General features: G+C 41.1%; 1 protein-coding gene across 5 annotated transcripts in view; it reads left to right on the forward strand.

Annotated features, from left to right (window-relative positions):
• plekhg5b (pleckstrin homology domain containing, family G (with RhoGef domain) member 5b) overlaps positions 1 to 16,363 on the forward strand; it is a 74,771-nt gene that overhangs the window by 29,554 nt on the left and 28,854 nt on the right. The window contains exons 2-7 of one of the 5 annotated variants that reach the window (XM_044211712.1): positions 11,605 to 11,810; positions 12,745 to 12,886; positions 14,095 to 14,194; positions 14,427 to 14,487; positions 14,896 to 14,987; positions 15,082 to 15,218. In XM_044211712.1, the coding sequence (XP_044067647.1) occupies positions 11,745 to 11,810; positions 12,745 to 12,886; positions 14,095 to 14,194; positions 14,427 to 14,487; positions 14,896 to 14,987; positions 15,082 to 15,218 (598 nt within the window). In that variant the 5' untranslated portion in view covers positions 11,605 to 11,744. Of the gene's footprint in view, positions 1 to 661; positions 926 to 1,777; positions 1,897 to 11,604; positions 11,811 to 12,744; positions 12,887 to 14,094; positions 14,195 to 14,426; positions 14,488 to 14,895; positions 14,988 to 15,081; positions 15,219 to 16,363 lie in introns of those variants that run through there. The other 4 variants (XM_044211715.1, XM_044211713.1, XM_044211711.1 and 1 more) reach the window with 4 other exon arrangements.

Consider the following 16,363-nt stretch of genomic DNA (forward strand, 5'->3'; position numbering starts at 1 on the left):
CCCCTTTAAAAACTGACTTTTTGCAGAATAATTTTCTGTCAGTTGACTAAACAGTTAATCGACTGATCCTTTAATCACTACACTACACCAAAGTCGTTTATTTCAGAATGGAATATCCATTATTCCTCATTTGATTTTAATATGAAAACTAACCTGTCTTTTTTTATTTTTTAATATCCGTTTTTGAATTCAAAACTGATCCGGACTGAACAGAAGGTACACTGAATGTGGTTTTATAAATGTGTGTATGGTAATGTTTGTGTGTTGGTTGTGTGTGAACAGATTTACTGCCCCTGGTCAGCACTTTTGAAGAAACCCAATTGAGCTCCCTCATTTAACTTCCTTTCACCTCAGGCTCAAAGGTCAAATGAAGTACTAAATCACGCCGGGGAGTTTAGCACAGACATGAATAATAAAAAATGTGACCATTGCTCACTGAATTTGAGTTTGGTTACATCTGGATCAACTGAAACATCACACAACTGTTCGTCAGATGGAAAACGTCGCTAATTCTCAGAAGAAAAGAAATCAGTCTCAGTGGGAGTTCATGAGTCACCCGGGATGTGTGTGAGCTTGCGGGGGTGCGATTGAGAAAAGGGGCGGGGTTGATGATTTTCTGTGTGTGTATGTTTGTGTGTGTCTTCCCAGTAGACCGCTGTAGTAAACAGAGTGAGCCTCTCAGCTCTGTCACATTTTTTCGATCCCACCGTCTGTCAGATTAACTCTGTCCGGTGTTTTCGCCTGAAGATCGGGATTATTTTAGGAACTTGAAACGCACACACACTCATCTGAGGAAGAGCAAGTTCGATTCAGGTTGGGACTAAAACTTTCACCACCTGCTGTTTATTGGAGCTTGGGGATATTGATCGGTTTTTCCACTGAAACTCAAAGGGGTTGCCTTTCCTGGGAAGTGGAGTTTTCTATGGTGGGTAAATGTAGTGTAAAGACCAAGCTTTTCATTGGATTTTAGTGTCACTAGTGTCTGGTGGATTCTACGAGACTTTTATTAAAGAATACACGATGTGCTGAGGGTGTGTTGCTGTATGCGCCTAGAAACACTCTGCGTTAGCATGCGTTGTTGCAGTTTTCATTAATTTTCTATAAAAGCAAAGGCTAGCAGAACTAAAGCAGGACTGCAACTAACGATTGTTTTCATCATCGATTTATCTGCAGAATATTTTCTCAATTCATTGATTAATTGTGAGAGCTCAAGGTGACATCTTCAGATGTTTTGTTTTGTTCAACCAACAGTCCAAAACCCAAAGATATGGACTTGATTATATTTTAAGACAAGGAAAAGCAGCAAATTCTGGAATTTGAGAAACAATTAATGGGTTAATCTTCTGTGGATCGACTCATCGATTAATCTACTAATTGCTGCAGCTCTAAACTAAACATTTACATTAGGACAGATCTTCATTGACTGGTTTGTCTTTTTTTCTGTCTGTATGAAGGTAGCACACATTCACATCTGTGCAGATCGGCACTTTAAGTCTGTTTTTCCTCCTATGTCTGCATATTTCACATCTGCTTCTTATATCAACAGAGCAGTGTACCCCCTGGCACCCACCAGCCCTCTCTCCTTTCCATATTCTTTTATACCAAATTGGAAGTTTTTTCCAAATAATCCATTTCCATGTCATATTTGGAGCAGTTTGTGTCCAAATCACAGTCAGTTGAAGCTGTAATTCAACTTGGAATACCCTGTTCTCCCCCCCCCCCTCCCTCACTTCCTCCTTTTTTGGTCTTTTTCACCGCCCTCCTGTCTATCTTTCTTTCTTCTCCTGCCCTGAAGCTATGGATAGGAAGGCTGGTTGCGTCACAGTCCAGCCAACGTTGCCTGAGACAGCAGTCAGTACACTTGACTTTGTTAGAGCAGAAAGAGACCAGCTGCTGGTGAGTGGGGGCTTTTCGCATGTAGTCGTATTGATCATCCTGACCTGAATAGTGTCGAGCTTGGCTGTGTTTAGTTCTTCAGCTCTAAGAGCATTTAGTGGTGTTTCTCTCCTTAAGAGTCAGCTTGAGCATGTTGTTTTTCTCGGTAACGACACTCTGTGACAGTGGCATGTGTCATTTGAGTGTCATGTAAATATCTGACTTTGCTGCGGGGTTGGGGTCAGTTGTGTTTCACTTTAAATAGATCTAAAAACAATTCAAGAAAATTTAAATCTGTTTTGCTTTAAAATTCCTCAAAATATAATACACCCTATAAAGAAATTAAGAAGGAATTTCCTGTTGCCAGTAATTGTTGCATTTTCAATGTATGTGTGGATTCAGATGAAAAAAGGGACAATATCCAGTTGTCCAACAGGAAAATCAGTTGTGGAAGATGAGGAGGTAATATTTTTCTTGGGCAAACTTTGCTGCATGTTGAAACATACCTTTCCCTGGAATGCATAGTCTAGTTCACAAAAAAGGAGTTACAGTATTTCCTGTGAACATGTTTGTTCCTGAGTTTACTTTCTGTGGCAAATGCTTAAACCTGGAGTGCCTGTGTGCTGTCAGATGGACCTTTGCCAGGGTCTGATTTCACCTTTTAGATTATTTGCATAGTACACTGCTGTATGTGATAGTGTGATTGAATATTTGGATTCAACACACCTGTAATTTACATATTCATTACCCGAAGGGGAAATGCAAACTGTTTTATTCCATAATAGACTTTGGGGAGTCATTTACATTTGCTGTATTGCAGTATAAATATGAAAGTGATGTCAGTGTGTGTTAATAACACAAAATGAGACAATTTCTCCTTAATGTCTGTAGTGTGTAATCTGGGAAAAACCAGTCCTCTTTCCTCATGTGTCACTGTGCAGAGGAGGATGACATTATGAAATGCTGTGTACAGTGACAAGCAAATGAGTCACACAAACTGATCTTGAGTCGTACATTAGCCTAATATAGTGGATATCATATGTTTTTTTGGGGGGGGTTGAAGATAAAACAAAAGCAAATGGTAAATTATTACCCAATCAGACCAACTTCATGATTCACCGTACTTGTCATAGCTGTGTGCATTCTCAGTCTTCTTGTGACAGATTATTATTACAGTTACACTCACTTTCAGTTTTATTCCCCAAATAAAGTGATTCAGATAAACTGACTACAGTAAACTGTAAACTGTTTTGCTAATTGGCCGTTTGCAAAATCACTTCCCCGAACAGCGATTGCTCAATCATAGCTCAGCAACTGTAACTAGGCATGGCTGACCTATCTAGCTTTGGATTTCTCCAAGTGTTGAAGTGGTCTAGTCAGAGCGATACTTGGTATGTAAAGAGTTTGGGGGGTGATGTCTTTATTTTAATCGCCTTTGCAACCCAAAACACAACAGAAAAAGTGTAAAGAAATGGATTAAACCGAGTGTTTATCTACTCGAATGAAAGCTGCAACTGTTAGCATGCCCGGCTAACGGAATAATTAATTACATTTTATTTGTAATACTGTACTGTAAGGACTAAGTAGCTCTACAGTGCAACACAAACACAATGCTGCTTGATGTTTATTATGGCTTCTACATGGATCATCAGCTGGTGAGGATGTAGCTTTAGCCTCAGCCTTTTGGCATTAAAGGCTACATACATGCTATAAGTGTATATGCAGACACGTTTGCAAGGTTCTCGTTTTATATTTATTTTATTTTTTATTTTAAATTGACAGTTACCAGCTAGAAATTAGAAGCCTGCTTTTGTTTGCTTTTGTGTGAAGTCCCATTGTTTAAAAAAATGACTCCTTATTTTGAGTGGCAAACCCGTCACTGTTATTTATACCTAATTTATCATTGTAAACTGCATATGTGCTAGAATGAAAGCTTGAATCATAGCAACAGTAACTAAGGACGATAGTGCTCAACTGTCTGATTGTCTGACCGCTCGTGTCGCAGTATCCCAGGTCTAAGCAATTAGAGTTGTAAAGTAAGTTATAATATACAGAAATGCTCCTTTAAAGTATCAGTTACATGTGGTTAGATGTACAGTATGCCCTGTGAGGATCATTACAGACACCTGCTTTCACTGTTTTATTTTCACTTGCAGTTATTGGCTTTGAATGACATCATCCCCCGTTAAACAGCCCTCCGCATCCTACATTTGATGTCTGTTAGTGAATGAATACTCACCAGAATTTACCACTGCGGGTCCTTTGATGAACATACATAACATGTGTTTGAGTAACACACACACACACACACACACACAATCCTGGGAGGATGAAACGCAACAAGTGCCTCTGTTTGAGTAAATCCATATGTGTGTGGGGCGTCAGGACTGTATGGTACCAGAATGAGGGAGAGTCGGTTAATAGGGAACAGACAGACAGGCAGTCTTGTTGCATAATGGCTGCAGTAAAAAAAAAAGCAGGCCCTGGCTCCCCTCCTCCGCCTCCTCGCCCGGCCAGTGGACAGATGGCGGCAGAAGAAAGTGAGCGAGCGGCAGCGGCTCTCTCCCATGCCACTCCTCAACAGATGCATCGTTTATTTATTGAAAAATAAATCAGACTTGGGCCAGGCCTGCTCAGGCTCCCCCTTTGATCTCCTGCAGCTTTACTGGGCACAGTTTTCAATCCCACCTACTGGGCAAAGACTAATGCCAACTCTGTGTAATGTTTAGGAAAGCAGGCCCTCTGCAGCGTACATAGGATGGCCTATGTATGGGGTCGTGTGCTCTGCTCCCAAGAGGACGATGAAAATTGGCTCTTTAGAAAAAGTTATATGGAGCAGAGTTTGACCTGCCTCGGTCTCGGTCATCTCAGCTTGATGAAAAGCCTGCTCGCTCTGCAGGCATTTAGCGCTTTAAACTTTTTTTTTGACAATCAATCATGCTTAATGCAGTAGCAGATATTGTATGGTAAGATGCAGTTAAGAACTAATCAATGTGTCGTCGGCACAGTTGTATGCAGGAAGGTGAGTGGCTGGAGATACAAGTTACTGCCACCGTCTGATGAAGATGAGGAAAGTGTGTAGCTGGAATATTTCAATATAATACTGCTATCATCAGGGACAGCTGTTGTCTTTTCCTTATCTTAAAGGCTACTAAACAGTTAAGTGATATCATTAAATATTATTAAAGTTAAATAACAGCTTCCTCTTGTAACCTCTTAACATATCCATATTAATGATGATGTAGTTCTAAATAATTAGTGGACCAATCAATTAGTTGACAGAATATTACTCTGCAACAGCTTAGATAACAATTATAATATTAATAGAAACACACTTAACATTTACAGCTTCTCCAATGTTAGGATTTGTAACTTTTCTTTGTCTCATATCCTTGTAAAATAAATCCCTTTGCGTTTTTTAACTGTTGTTCAAAAATCAAATAAAATTATAACGAATTATAATAAGTTTGAAGATAACACCTTGGGGTCTGGGAACTTGTGATGGGAATTTCTCCTTATTTTCTGACATTTATAGATGAATTATTGATTGACTAAGTTAAAAACTCGTAGATTAACCAATAATGAAAGTGATCGTTAGTTACACCCCTATAATGAAAACATTTCTTGTATGTGAATATCTTCTGGAAACAGCAGTTTTATATATATTATGGATATTGAGGTATTCAGTTAAAAATGTTGTGACATTTGATTTAGTCAGTATTGCTCAGCCCTAATGTCGATTTTAATTAAATAAAATGGTTTGGTATTCAGTCATCCAAAACAAATTAAAATGACCCAATAGGATTTCTGTTTTTGTAGCGCACAAAGATCAGTTTCTATTGTATATCTATTGTTACAAAGGAAAATGACATGTAAAGGTGTTTGGGATTATAGCAAAATGAGCTTGCAACTGAGAGAGAAATATTTAGTTTTATTTGCATGAGTCATGGTATGCTACACCTGTGTTTGTGTAGTCTCTGCACTCTGTACTGTATTGATGTATGCACAGGTCAAAGGTCAGTACATCAGTGTATAACTGTGAAAACGAGACAGTTGTTGTCTTTGAGTCGTAGACTATGAACCACTGATGATGTGTACTTGCGTCTGATTTTTGGGTTATCTTTGATTAGTTTGATGTTGTAGACTGCGTGAGTCGGTCTGACCAAAGTCTGTCTGGATGTTTTGACTGACTTCACAGCAGTCATACTATTTGAACAAGACGGTGCATGACTCTGCCTCATCTAGTGCTAACCAGTCATTTGCATGCGAAGGTGTGTTTATCGGGATGCACTTGAGCGTTTCTCTTTTTCGTGTGTAAGAAGGAGAGAAATGAAAAGGCCAGGGTGGGTTTTTGACAGAAAAAAAGAGGGTAAGAGTGTTGACTTGAAGCTACCGTGAGCCGACTCCTAAAGCCCCTCGTGACTGATGAGGAGCGGCGTTAATGCTAACATAACTTACCGCTGAGGAGAATCTCGAACAGTTGCCAAATCAGTGATGACTTTCATGTTAGGACAGGACCTTAAAGCAGCCTTTTTGTGGGAGTGGAGGGATGGTAAGCATTAAAGTTGGCCCGTGTAATTAAACACAGCGTACCTGGATGTCACCCGCAGTCTCAACAAAGACTGAAGTGCAATGAGACCTTTCAGTGTCGTACAGAAGGTTGGCCCAAGCAATATGGTTTGTGCTTAACTTAACCAAACAGTATTCTCCATTGTCCCCAATATGAAGCATTAATCAAGCTGTTGTGTTGATTCAGGTTGGCTTTGATTTCATGTTTTCTATAGTATGAGTGGAGGTTGATGATGGCTGCTTGGAACAATGACAGGGAATTGAGTTTGCTCTATGGGTGTGGGCACCCCTATGATAAACAGCTGTGTGTGTGTGTGTGTGTGTGTGTGTGTTTATAGAGCAATGCATGTGTGGAAACTCCTGTTTTCACAATATGTTAATAAATGATAAGATTTTTTTTTTATTCTCGTGCAGTATGTTTTTCTTTTAGATGCAGTAAATTTGCGTGTTGTAGCCTACATTAACCCCTACCTCCCGAAGCCAGCCCCACACTTTCACACACTCCTATTTACAGTCTGACACACACACACACACACACAACAGTAAATATACACAATAAAATCTTTATTAGAAGCTCGAGCTGGAGCATATGTCCTCTCTTGGCCAGCTCCACCTGTTAACTCTCACCTAAAATATTATTATACATCTGGTTGGCTAGTCATTGTCTTGTGTTGACATTAATTTATCCACCTTTAGGGTTGGTTTCCAATAGCTGGCTCCATTTTGGAACCAGTCCTTGGTCGGTAAAATACCCAGATTTGCTAAGCTCCAATGCTAACTAATCTGCTAACCTTTTACCTCTCCTCCCTCTTTTTTTATTAGACAAGCGCAATGTAGAAAACATAGCTTCTCATTTTTAGCATGTGCTGACTGTTGCTTTCACTGATAAAAACAGACATTTGCCAAACCAACCACTTACTCCTCATCTTTAAAGTCATTTCTCTTGTAAACGTAAAAACATTGTTTAAAAACACTTCCAATAAAGCATAAATCTCACCTTTTGTGAGCTTTTCTATGGGAACCATCCGGGACCAAAGTTGGTGAGTGAAAACAAACAGTACTCTGTAATACCACTGGCTGTGAGTGAACTGTGTGTTTTTGGAGTTCAATAAAACAAACAAAGTGGTGCCTCTTCTCTACAGAAATTATCTAGCTGACTGCGTCATGTCAATGTCAGGAGAATCATATCACATCAATATTTTAAGCTTATCAACTCAACTTACTTTGGCTTATCAACAGTATTTAGAGCAAGTAACTCGTGAAAAATAAGGTGTAAAAGTCAGAAGGATACAACTGTTATTTCAATGTGCTCCAGTACATTTAATCAGTATTTCATGTTTTGTGCTGCTCATCATAGTTTGTAAATTTGTAGCTAAAATCTCTAAAACCTGTAGTGTTTATGGCTTCTCAGCCAACAAAAGTGGATACAGATCTAAACTGAATCTTCGAGGTTTAGTTATTTATATCTTTAGTAACTTACAGATGTTGAAAACTAAACCTATTCAGATTTGATAAAATGCTATCACTCTATCGAGCTTTACAAGGAAAGCCTATTATCTCTCTGACGAGAAAAACTATAGACTATGGCTCACATACCCTTTTTTACTCCTCAAACACACACACATATACGGTGATGCATGCTATTACATAAGTGCTAGGTGTGCTCTGGCAGGACAAGCTGTTCCGGAGGAGGGCTGAGGGGAAATGCAGTCAGGTTGCAAACAGACAGGATGTCCGATCCACTGTAGTTTGTGCATTACAAAACCATGAATGTTATCAGTGTATTCCTGCTGGACAAGGATGTGGAGAGATCATAACTGAGCAGATTCTCTCTCTGCTCTTCAAAGCAGCCCTGTGATGGATGGGCCTTGTATCACATTGAGTCAGATCTATAATCTGGGTTTGAATTTATCGGCAGCCTTTCCCTCAATGCGTCATATAATTCCATACACAAAGACTGATTAACCACAGATTTTTCAGCTTGCAAGGATGTGGCAAGCCGTCCAAACTTTTGTCCTCGGGAGCCAAAATTGTGATGGTGGTGAGGATGTTGCAGCCAAATTGAACTGCCAGGCTGTTTCTCTAAACCCACAAGTTCCATCCTTACTTATAAATCATGTTTAAGACATTTGAATTTAAAGTTAATATAACCGTTCCCAGTTTAATGTCTTTAGCATCATCTGTATGTAGTACTGTTGTGCTCTATAATGCTAAATACTTGTTTGTACCAAAATAAGATCAAACTCTTAACATATGTCAGTGGCTACAGTATGTAAAGTGGGTTGAATTGGCCTTCATATGTCGCGTGCCAGTGTTTTGAGGTAAATCAGGATGACTACCTTAACACTTATTCCTCCAAAGACCCCAGTCATCTCCTTCCAAATAAGAATGGCTTTATTACAGACTGGTGCACTGTTCATCGATGACACAGCCATGGAACGGGCATGCCTGTGTTTGTAAGTCTGCGTATGGATATGTATGTGTGGGAGTGTGGGCATGTTTGCAGGATGTGTGGAAACAAGGGTGCATAAGCACGTGCCACGTGGCATTGGATGTGCTAAGCCAAGACGAGGTCCGCTGTGGGGCCGATGTGTGTGTTTTTTTTGTTGTTGTTTTTTTTCAGCTGTTGGGAAGGGGGATGAAGTGTTTGTGTGTGTGTGCATGCAGCGTTTCATCTACGGTCACTCATGCTCCCCTGAACCTCCGCACTAATCCGACCAGATTTGAGAGCAGGCATGCGGGGGACACATGCGACACACGCTCACACGACACATGTTGTCTCGCACACATTCATATTCCTGCGGTATGAGGCACGCATGGCCTCCTGTCAGCTGTCCGGCACGGTCACATTCTCTTACAGTCAGCTTCACTTACACTCCCCCTCCTTGTGTTGAGAAAGCTGATCCAGATCCAGAAACGGCCGGATAATGAAAGTCAGGTCGTCCTCTTACCCAAGTATCAATCATACCTTTCATTGATAAGAATGTTGAATATTGCAAAAGTCCCTGTTGCACAATTCTGGATCTGAAACACAGTTAATTTTAGGTGTATGTCTTCAGGTATCTATCATGAATGTAAGATTACAAGCTTTTCTAAGTTTGTTTGAGTTTTGTCCGTTTGGTGCTTTTTGGTCCATTTGTAGAGCATTTTCTTCATCCTATGATGCACTCGTTTGTCTTGGCTAAAGTTCAGATATTTCCAGCTGCTTTAGTTGCAGCAGGAATCCGAACGCCCCAACTTGATAGCGAGGAAGGCCTACCTATCTGGGCTATTGTCTAAATATGGCATCTGATTTGCTCGTGTTTCTCAGGCCCGGCCGTCTGTCTCCACACCTCATGGAGAACATACCACCTCTGTGTGATGGCACATTTCACTCTGCTACACGAAAATGTGTGCGCATGTGTTGACGTTGACTTCAGAGAAGCATAAGTAGGTGATGTTGTAACAGATTTCTGTGACTTGTTTGCTTCTGCCATGAAGATTTCTCAGTGGCAGCGTAGTCATCAAGCGGTAAGTTGAGGTCAGTGACTCAGTCAGAGATGAGACACTTCACTCCTCTGTACCTGCAACTTGTCGAACGTCATCATCTTCAACAATTGAGAAATGTCTTGAACAGTCACCACACAGTGAGTACAGGACTGAACAGGATCTCAGTTTGTTTAAAAAAAATAGAACTCACCACTTGTTCCAGACTAAAATATCTCAACAACTATTGGATGGATTGCTATGAATTTTTTAAAAGACATTCATGGCCCCCAGGAGTTTGGTGATCCCCTGACTTTTCCTCTAGCGCCATGATCAGAAATCAAAATCTAAATTTGTCCAATATTTTTCCACCAAATACCTGCAAATACCAATGTTTTTCCAATCAACATCTGCTGTGGTTTGTGCTAATTAGTAAATATTAGCATGCTAACATGCTAATCTAAGATGGTGAAACATTATACCTGATAAACATCAGCATGTTAGCATTGTCATTGTGAGCATGTTAGCTTGTGACATTAGCATTTAGCACAGAGCACCGCTGCACCTAAGTACAGCCTGTCTATAGTCTACAGTCAGAGTCGCTAGTATGGCTGTAGACTGTAGATAGACTGTACTTCGAACATATTATAACTTTTTAAGTTGATATGGCTTGTTAGCAAACAGTTGCCTATTTACACATCCAGTAGACACTGAGCAACATTAGCATTCATTTGAAGTCATGTTTGTGTCACCTGATGAATTTAAGTCCAGTGTGTTTACCAGCTAGTCGATAACTTTGTTTATCTGCCATTCGCTGCTCTCCAGGTAGTGTCGTTTTTAGAACGTTTACACTGAAAACACCTGCCTGCTGTAGCCAAAAACCACGCTATGAGAGCGGTGAGACGGAACCAAAACAGTGAGCTGAAAGATGCTAAAATGCTCCGTAGAGCTGAGGGGAACTGCAGAGTCGGATGATAATTCTCTGTGGCTTCAGGACTAGGAGTGACCTCTTTCATATACAAGTAGTCATGTGATCCATTGTTCATATAAAAACATTAGTTATAGCCGCTTTAAAGGGTAATACTGGTTTATTATAACTTGGATCTTATTTTCCTAGATTTGGCCATTGTGTTCCCAGAGCTCAGCAATTACTTTAGTAAGTACAGTGTTATCATAACTGATAGAAAAAAGCCAAAAGTATGAAAAAGAGTCCCAAGTTGTAATAAACTGGAATTATCCTTTAATGCAGTTGTGCTTACAGAAGGAGAGCATGTCATGTTCACCACAGTAAACAAGGCCGTTCTGACTCTTGTGTCTGTCTGTGTCTCTTTCTATTTAAAACCTCTCTCTCTTGTTGGGGGATCTGCCTGGGCATAGTGACCCTGGGTGTATGAGAGGAAGGGAGGAGTCGGTGCTGTTGGTGGCAGAGGACAGAGAAGAAAGGGAGAGAGAGGAAAAAGAAGAGAAGACCCTGGCTCGTGGAACTCCGAACAGGGCTGTTTAATCTCTGCAGGACCGTCAGATGGCTTTGACAGAGCACAGGCACCAATTAGGCTGCAAGATTAGGGGGGCTTTGTACTTCTGAAAAGCTTCTGGATGGACCTTTTTTCTTCCTTCCTGCCTTGGGTTTATATCTTTACTAGGACTCCTCACTCAACCATAACCTTATCCCTCCCTCCTTCTGTCCTCTTCCAGCCCTGCAACCTGCTCCTTAAAATCTGCGATTATACCCGGCTAGACATTGAGAGGAGTGGATTAATAAGGCAGCTCGTCAGAGTGGCTTGACAGGGGAACGTTGCAGAGTGAATTAGCAGGCCAACGAAGTAGAGAGTTGGATGTTGGATATGGAGCCAAATTGCAGGAGTGGAGGAGACTCCTGCTCCAGTCTGCAGAATATAACGGTAGAGTACCAGGAGTGGGGACAGAGAGAGAGTCATTTGTATTGAAATCTGAATTACTTGTTTTGCACTCTGTTATGTATAGCTAGAGCATGTGGCAGGCCTATATAACAGTGTTTTGTCAGGGGATGGCATCTACCTCTTGCATATCTATAGTTGTTGTGTTTACATGAAACACATCCCTAGCTTGTGCTCAAACCCCCCATGTGCACATACACACGTATTTACACACACATGCACAGACACACTGCTCCTCCTGAGTACATGGAAACAATGACAGGAAGTACATTAGCGGGACCTCCATTGTATCTCCCCATAGATCCTCGCTTCCTTAGTTGGGTGTGGGCGATGGTGAAGGGGAACGCAGGTTGGAGTGAGGAGATGTAGAGCCCTCTGGTGCCACCCGGCCCACTGCTGAGGTGAGGGGGGGAGGGGGTCCGTCTGGGCCGAGATAGAGATCCTTAATCCTGCAGCCTTCTGCCGCCTGTCGCCTCGGCTGCAGAGCTTGTGGAGCTCTGCGGCCTGGAAGTCTCCCAGTTGCTGACCTGTGGTCGGTTACGTTGTTTGACTTCTCGGGATACCATTTTGGATTACTTAAGGGGTAAACTGGTCCCAGATCAGCACACAAGGTGAAAAACTAACTTTAAGTCAATTAGTTGTCATCCCACAGAGGGGGACAGATGGTGGGAAGGTGGGAGTCATCAAACCTCAGGAATGCCCGTGGCAGCCTCTGTGGTCTTTTAATTGTGGCAGAAACAATAGTCAGGCAGGGAGCTGTTTATTTTAAATGTGTATGACCTTTTCACTTTGGCCCAAGCTTTTAAAAATGTTTTTGTATTTTAATGCAGGGACCTTGTGTACTTGGCAGTTATGTGATCTGACTTTCTCTTGTCCTCTTTTCCCCTCTGTATCTGTATCTCTCTGTTTCTGCTTTTAGGTTTGCCACCACCCAGACTGCCAAGACCTGAATAGCAAAAGTCCCCTTCACCTGTGTGAGTCATGTGACTCACGCTGCCATTCAGAGAACACAGACAACATGCACTTTGACCGGCACCCCCGATTTGACTTACAACCTCAAGGTAGACTTGCATTATTTCTTTATTTGGTATTCCCCCTCTTACAGTGATGTCATACCCATTGCCTCGTTACAGGATTTCACTGTGTAAATATCAAGGACACTGAGTTTTTATTATTGTCTAAATATGGCAAAAAATGTAAATCAACGTTTTCCTTATACTTCTTTAACTTTTATTTATGTAATTATTCAATGTATGTCTGAAAAATCTATAAGAATAGTTAAACTCTCATTGTGACTGTTATTAAAATAATTTATAATTTTCTCACTTACCTTTAGTCCTAACTTAGCCTGACTGAGTTCCCATTACATTTCACTTCATTCATTCAACCTAACATTGTGTTCATGTCGGCTAATTTCTTGTATCTGTAGCAGGTGACATATCCATCCCGTTGACGTCATTTTCAGTTGACACTGAGGCTGAAGTAGTGGTTGCTAGGAGCAATTAAGGACAATCAAATACATTTTACAGTTTAGGAGTTTTACTTCTGTGAGCTGTGTCGATCTCATCCACGCTTGTGGTTATTTTTCCATCGCTATTTTTCACGGATGTATCTAGATAGGAAGCAAGCAATGCAGGAAGACGACACCATCATTCTTAATCCTGCATACAAAGCTCTGATCCAACTGGCAGTAAATGCCCTCAACTTGAGTCCTGTCTTTTAGTCTATATTTTTATCTACATTTGGCACCATTAAAGTATGCCGAATTAGCTATTAGCAGGTCCTGTTTGCAGTGTACCTATGTATGTACAGACAACTGTCACAGGATTACTTTTATACTGAAGAAAACTTGAAAACATGAGGATTCTCAGGCAAGTTCTGAAATTATAAGGAGCATATTTCTTCCATGATTTTTAAACGGATTTCTGGATGTTTATTCATGATGGATATCAGAAATAATGATCATGATAAACCTCTGATCCAGAGTAACAAGGACACTGATTGTGGAAAGAGATGATACTGTTTATTTATGAAATGTAATGTGAACACCACAAAGAAAATCCCAGTTTATTGGGGTGGAGGCAGAAATATATCAAAACCGGTACAAATTAAAGCAAAACTGTTTGCATGGCTAGATACCGCAAGAGGCAGGAGAGCAAATCTGTTTCTTTTTAATTTGGGTGAACTGACCCTTTAAAGCTTAATATTAAAGGTCACCTTAGTTGTGATCCAACAGAAGAAATGACTGCTGTGTTTTCTTAACCTTTAGCCTCCATCCTGGCTCGGAACGTGTCTACGCGCTCCTGTCCCCCACGCACCAGCCCCCCCTCCGACCTGGAGGAAGAGGATGAGGGGAGCAATGACCGTGGGTCAGTAACCCTCCGTTATATCATGCTAGTGTTCATGTATTCCTGCATGTCAGTAGAGCTATTGTCTTTTCACGCTGGAGGATAAATTCCAGCCATGAAATATGCGTCTCCTGACAGAGATTTTGATCACTTCTTTCCAAGTCTCGTTGGTCACATCAAGCAGGCTGTTTCTCATATGTTGGGTTCTTTTGAAGAACTGGTATATAAAAGGTATGATAATGCTGTTTTGCAGGGAGCATAAAACAGGGGGGATGAAGTTGGTGAAAAAGAAGCCACGGAGACGACACACTGATGTAAGTAACCATACAGACACATGGGCTGCAGTGTACAACATAAAAAGTCCCCCCATGAAACCTGGAAGAAGTCTACAGCTTCTTCGCCTGAAAGACTTTACAATATATGTGGGGGATTCAAACAGTCACTTGTTTTGTGACGCAGAGTTATTTGTAGAAGCATGGTTTTTCACAAATGCGTATGATAGAGAGTTGTGCAATACGAAAGCAGCCACCATTATTCTCTGCAACGATGGTATAACATAATGGTATCTCCCAGGCTGCTCTTTGTCTCCGTCAGGCAGTGTAGTGAGAAAGAGCCCCCCTGTGGATCTGCTGAGAGCACACATACAGCACAAGCCCGGGGCGGACCAGCAGAGCTGCAGCCCCACCTGTGTAAACTAACAGTGTGTCTGTTCCCCCCTGCAGGACCCCAGTAAGGAGTGCTTCAGCCTTAAGTTTGATCTCAACGTGGACATAAACACAGAGATTGTACCTGCAATGAAAAAGAAAACCCTGAGGTAAGAGGGGAGGAGGAGCGGCAACATAAAATGTATTGCAAGAATTTGATATGAATCATAATTAACAGCATCTTTTTTATCTGTATGTCACCAGAGAGGTTCTCGGTCCAGTGTTTGAGAGGAACGGCATTGAGCTGTCCCGGGTCGACTTGTTCCTGGATCAGTCCAATACGCCGCTGTCCCTCAACTTCGAGGCTTACCGTTTTGGAGGACACTACCTCAAAGTCAAAGGTAAAACCACCACATGACCCATACACGAATTTCAGTACAGAATCAACCCCACCTTGCAATAATGCCCTATCCTCTTTCTGAGTCATTGAGGGACATGTACTAAGGATTTGTGGCCTGTTGAACAGTAAATTTGCATTAGTCCTTATTTGCTAAAGGACTGCACTGAGGTTTTGCGCTGGTAAAATGAAAGAGAAGCAGCACTGCTGAAAATTGCATGTTTGGGCTCATGCAATATGTATTTTAAGGCTTTCCTATTCAGAGGCACAAACTATGGGAGGATGGGGGAATGGAAATTCATACAAACCTGATTTATCAATGCAGACTGACCACTGCCACATACGAAATTGTGTCTGAAATTTAACATGTGAGAAAAGCAGGTGTAAAATTTGTGCCACTGTTTTATTGGGCACACATTGAGGGAGAGTGACTAGCCACATCGAAACAGTGAGATGTAAGAAATAGAAAACACTTGAGTGGCAGCAGCAAAGACTATTGTAGCAAAACTGGAGATTCATTATAAACTTACTTTACAGAAGCTCTTCATTCAAAGACAGAAGAGCCACAATCTGTTTTTCCCCACATAATTTTACCTTTCTGTTTCCTTCAGTGGGCTCCTGCTTAAATCTGTATTTATTTCTGACCTTTTACTGGCTCACAGCAGGTTTACTCCAGTGCAAGATGTTGGAAGCAGTCAGTAACAGGCCTGTTATACAATCTTTTTATCTGTTTACAACAGCAATTTAGTCCAAGCAGTTCAAAAGTGGTGACAACATCAGACTGTTCAACTAGTATTTCCTCATATAGCCTTCCTCTTGCAGAATATATTCTTACTTACACTTCCAAAAGTGTCTTCTATTCAACCAATATGTCAGGTGCAGCAGCAGAAAACACTTTCTTTTGCACTCCATTACTTTCAAGACATATGCAACATGTATCCAAACGGCTCAGCATCGGGTCTTGTTTAGCTGCACTTTATGCAGATCAGATGAACTGCGACTGGGCTCATTTACAACACTGCTGGTAGCAGATGGGTCATGTTTACATTTTCTTACTTATTTCTAATTCAGTCATAATTATCATTCAGTGTTGGACATTTGTGAAAGGACTATCACTAACAATCACACCATAAACTTGTGAAATAAATT

Source organism: Siniperca chuatsi, linkage group LG10, assembly GCF_020085105.1.
Source record: "Siniperca chuatsi isolate FFG_IHB_CAS linkage group LG10, ASM2008510v1, whole genome shotgun sequence".
Taxonomy (NCBI): Eukaryota; Metazoa; Chordata; class Actinopteri; order Centrarchiformes; family Sinipercidae; genus Siniperca; species Siniperca chuatsi.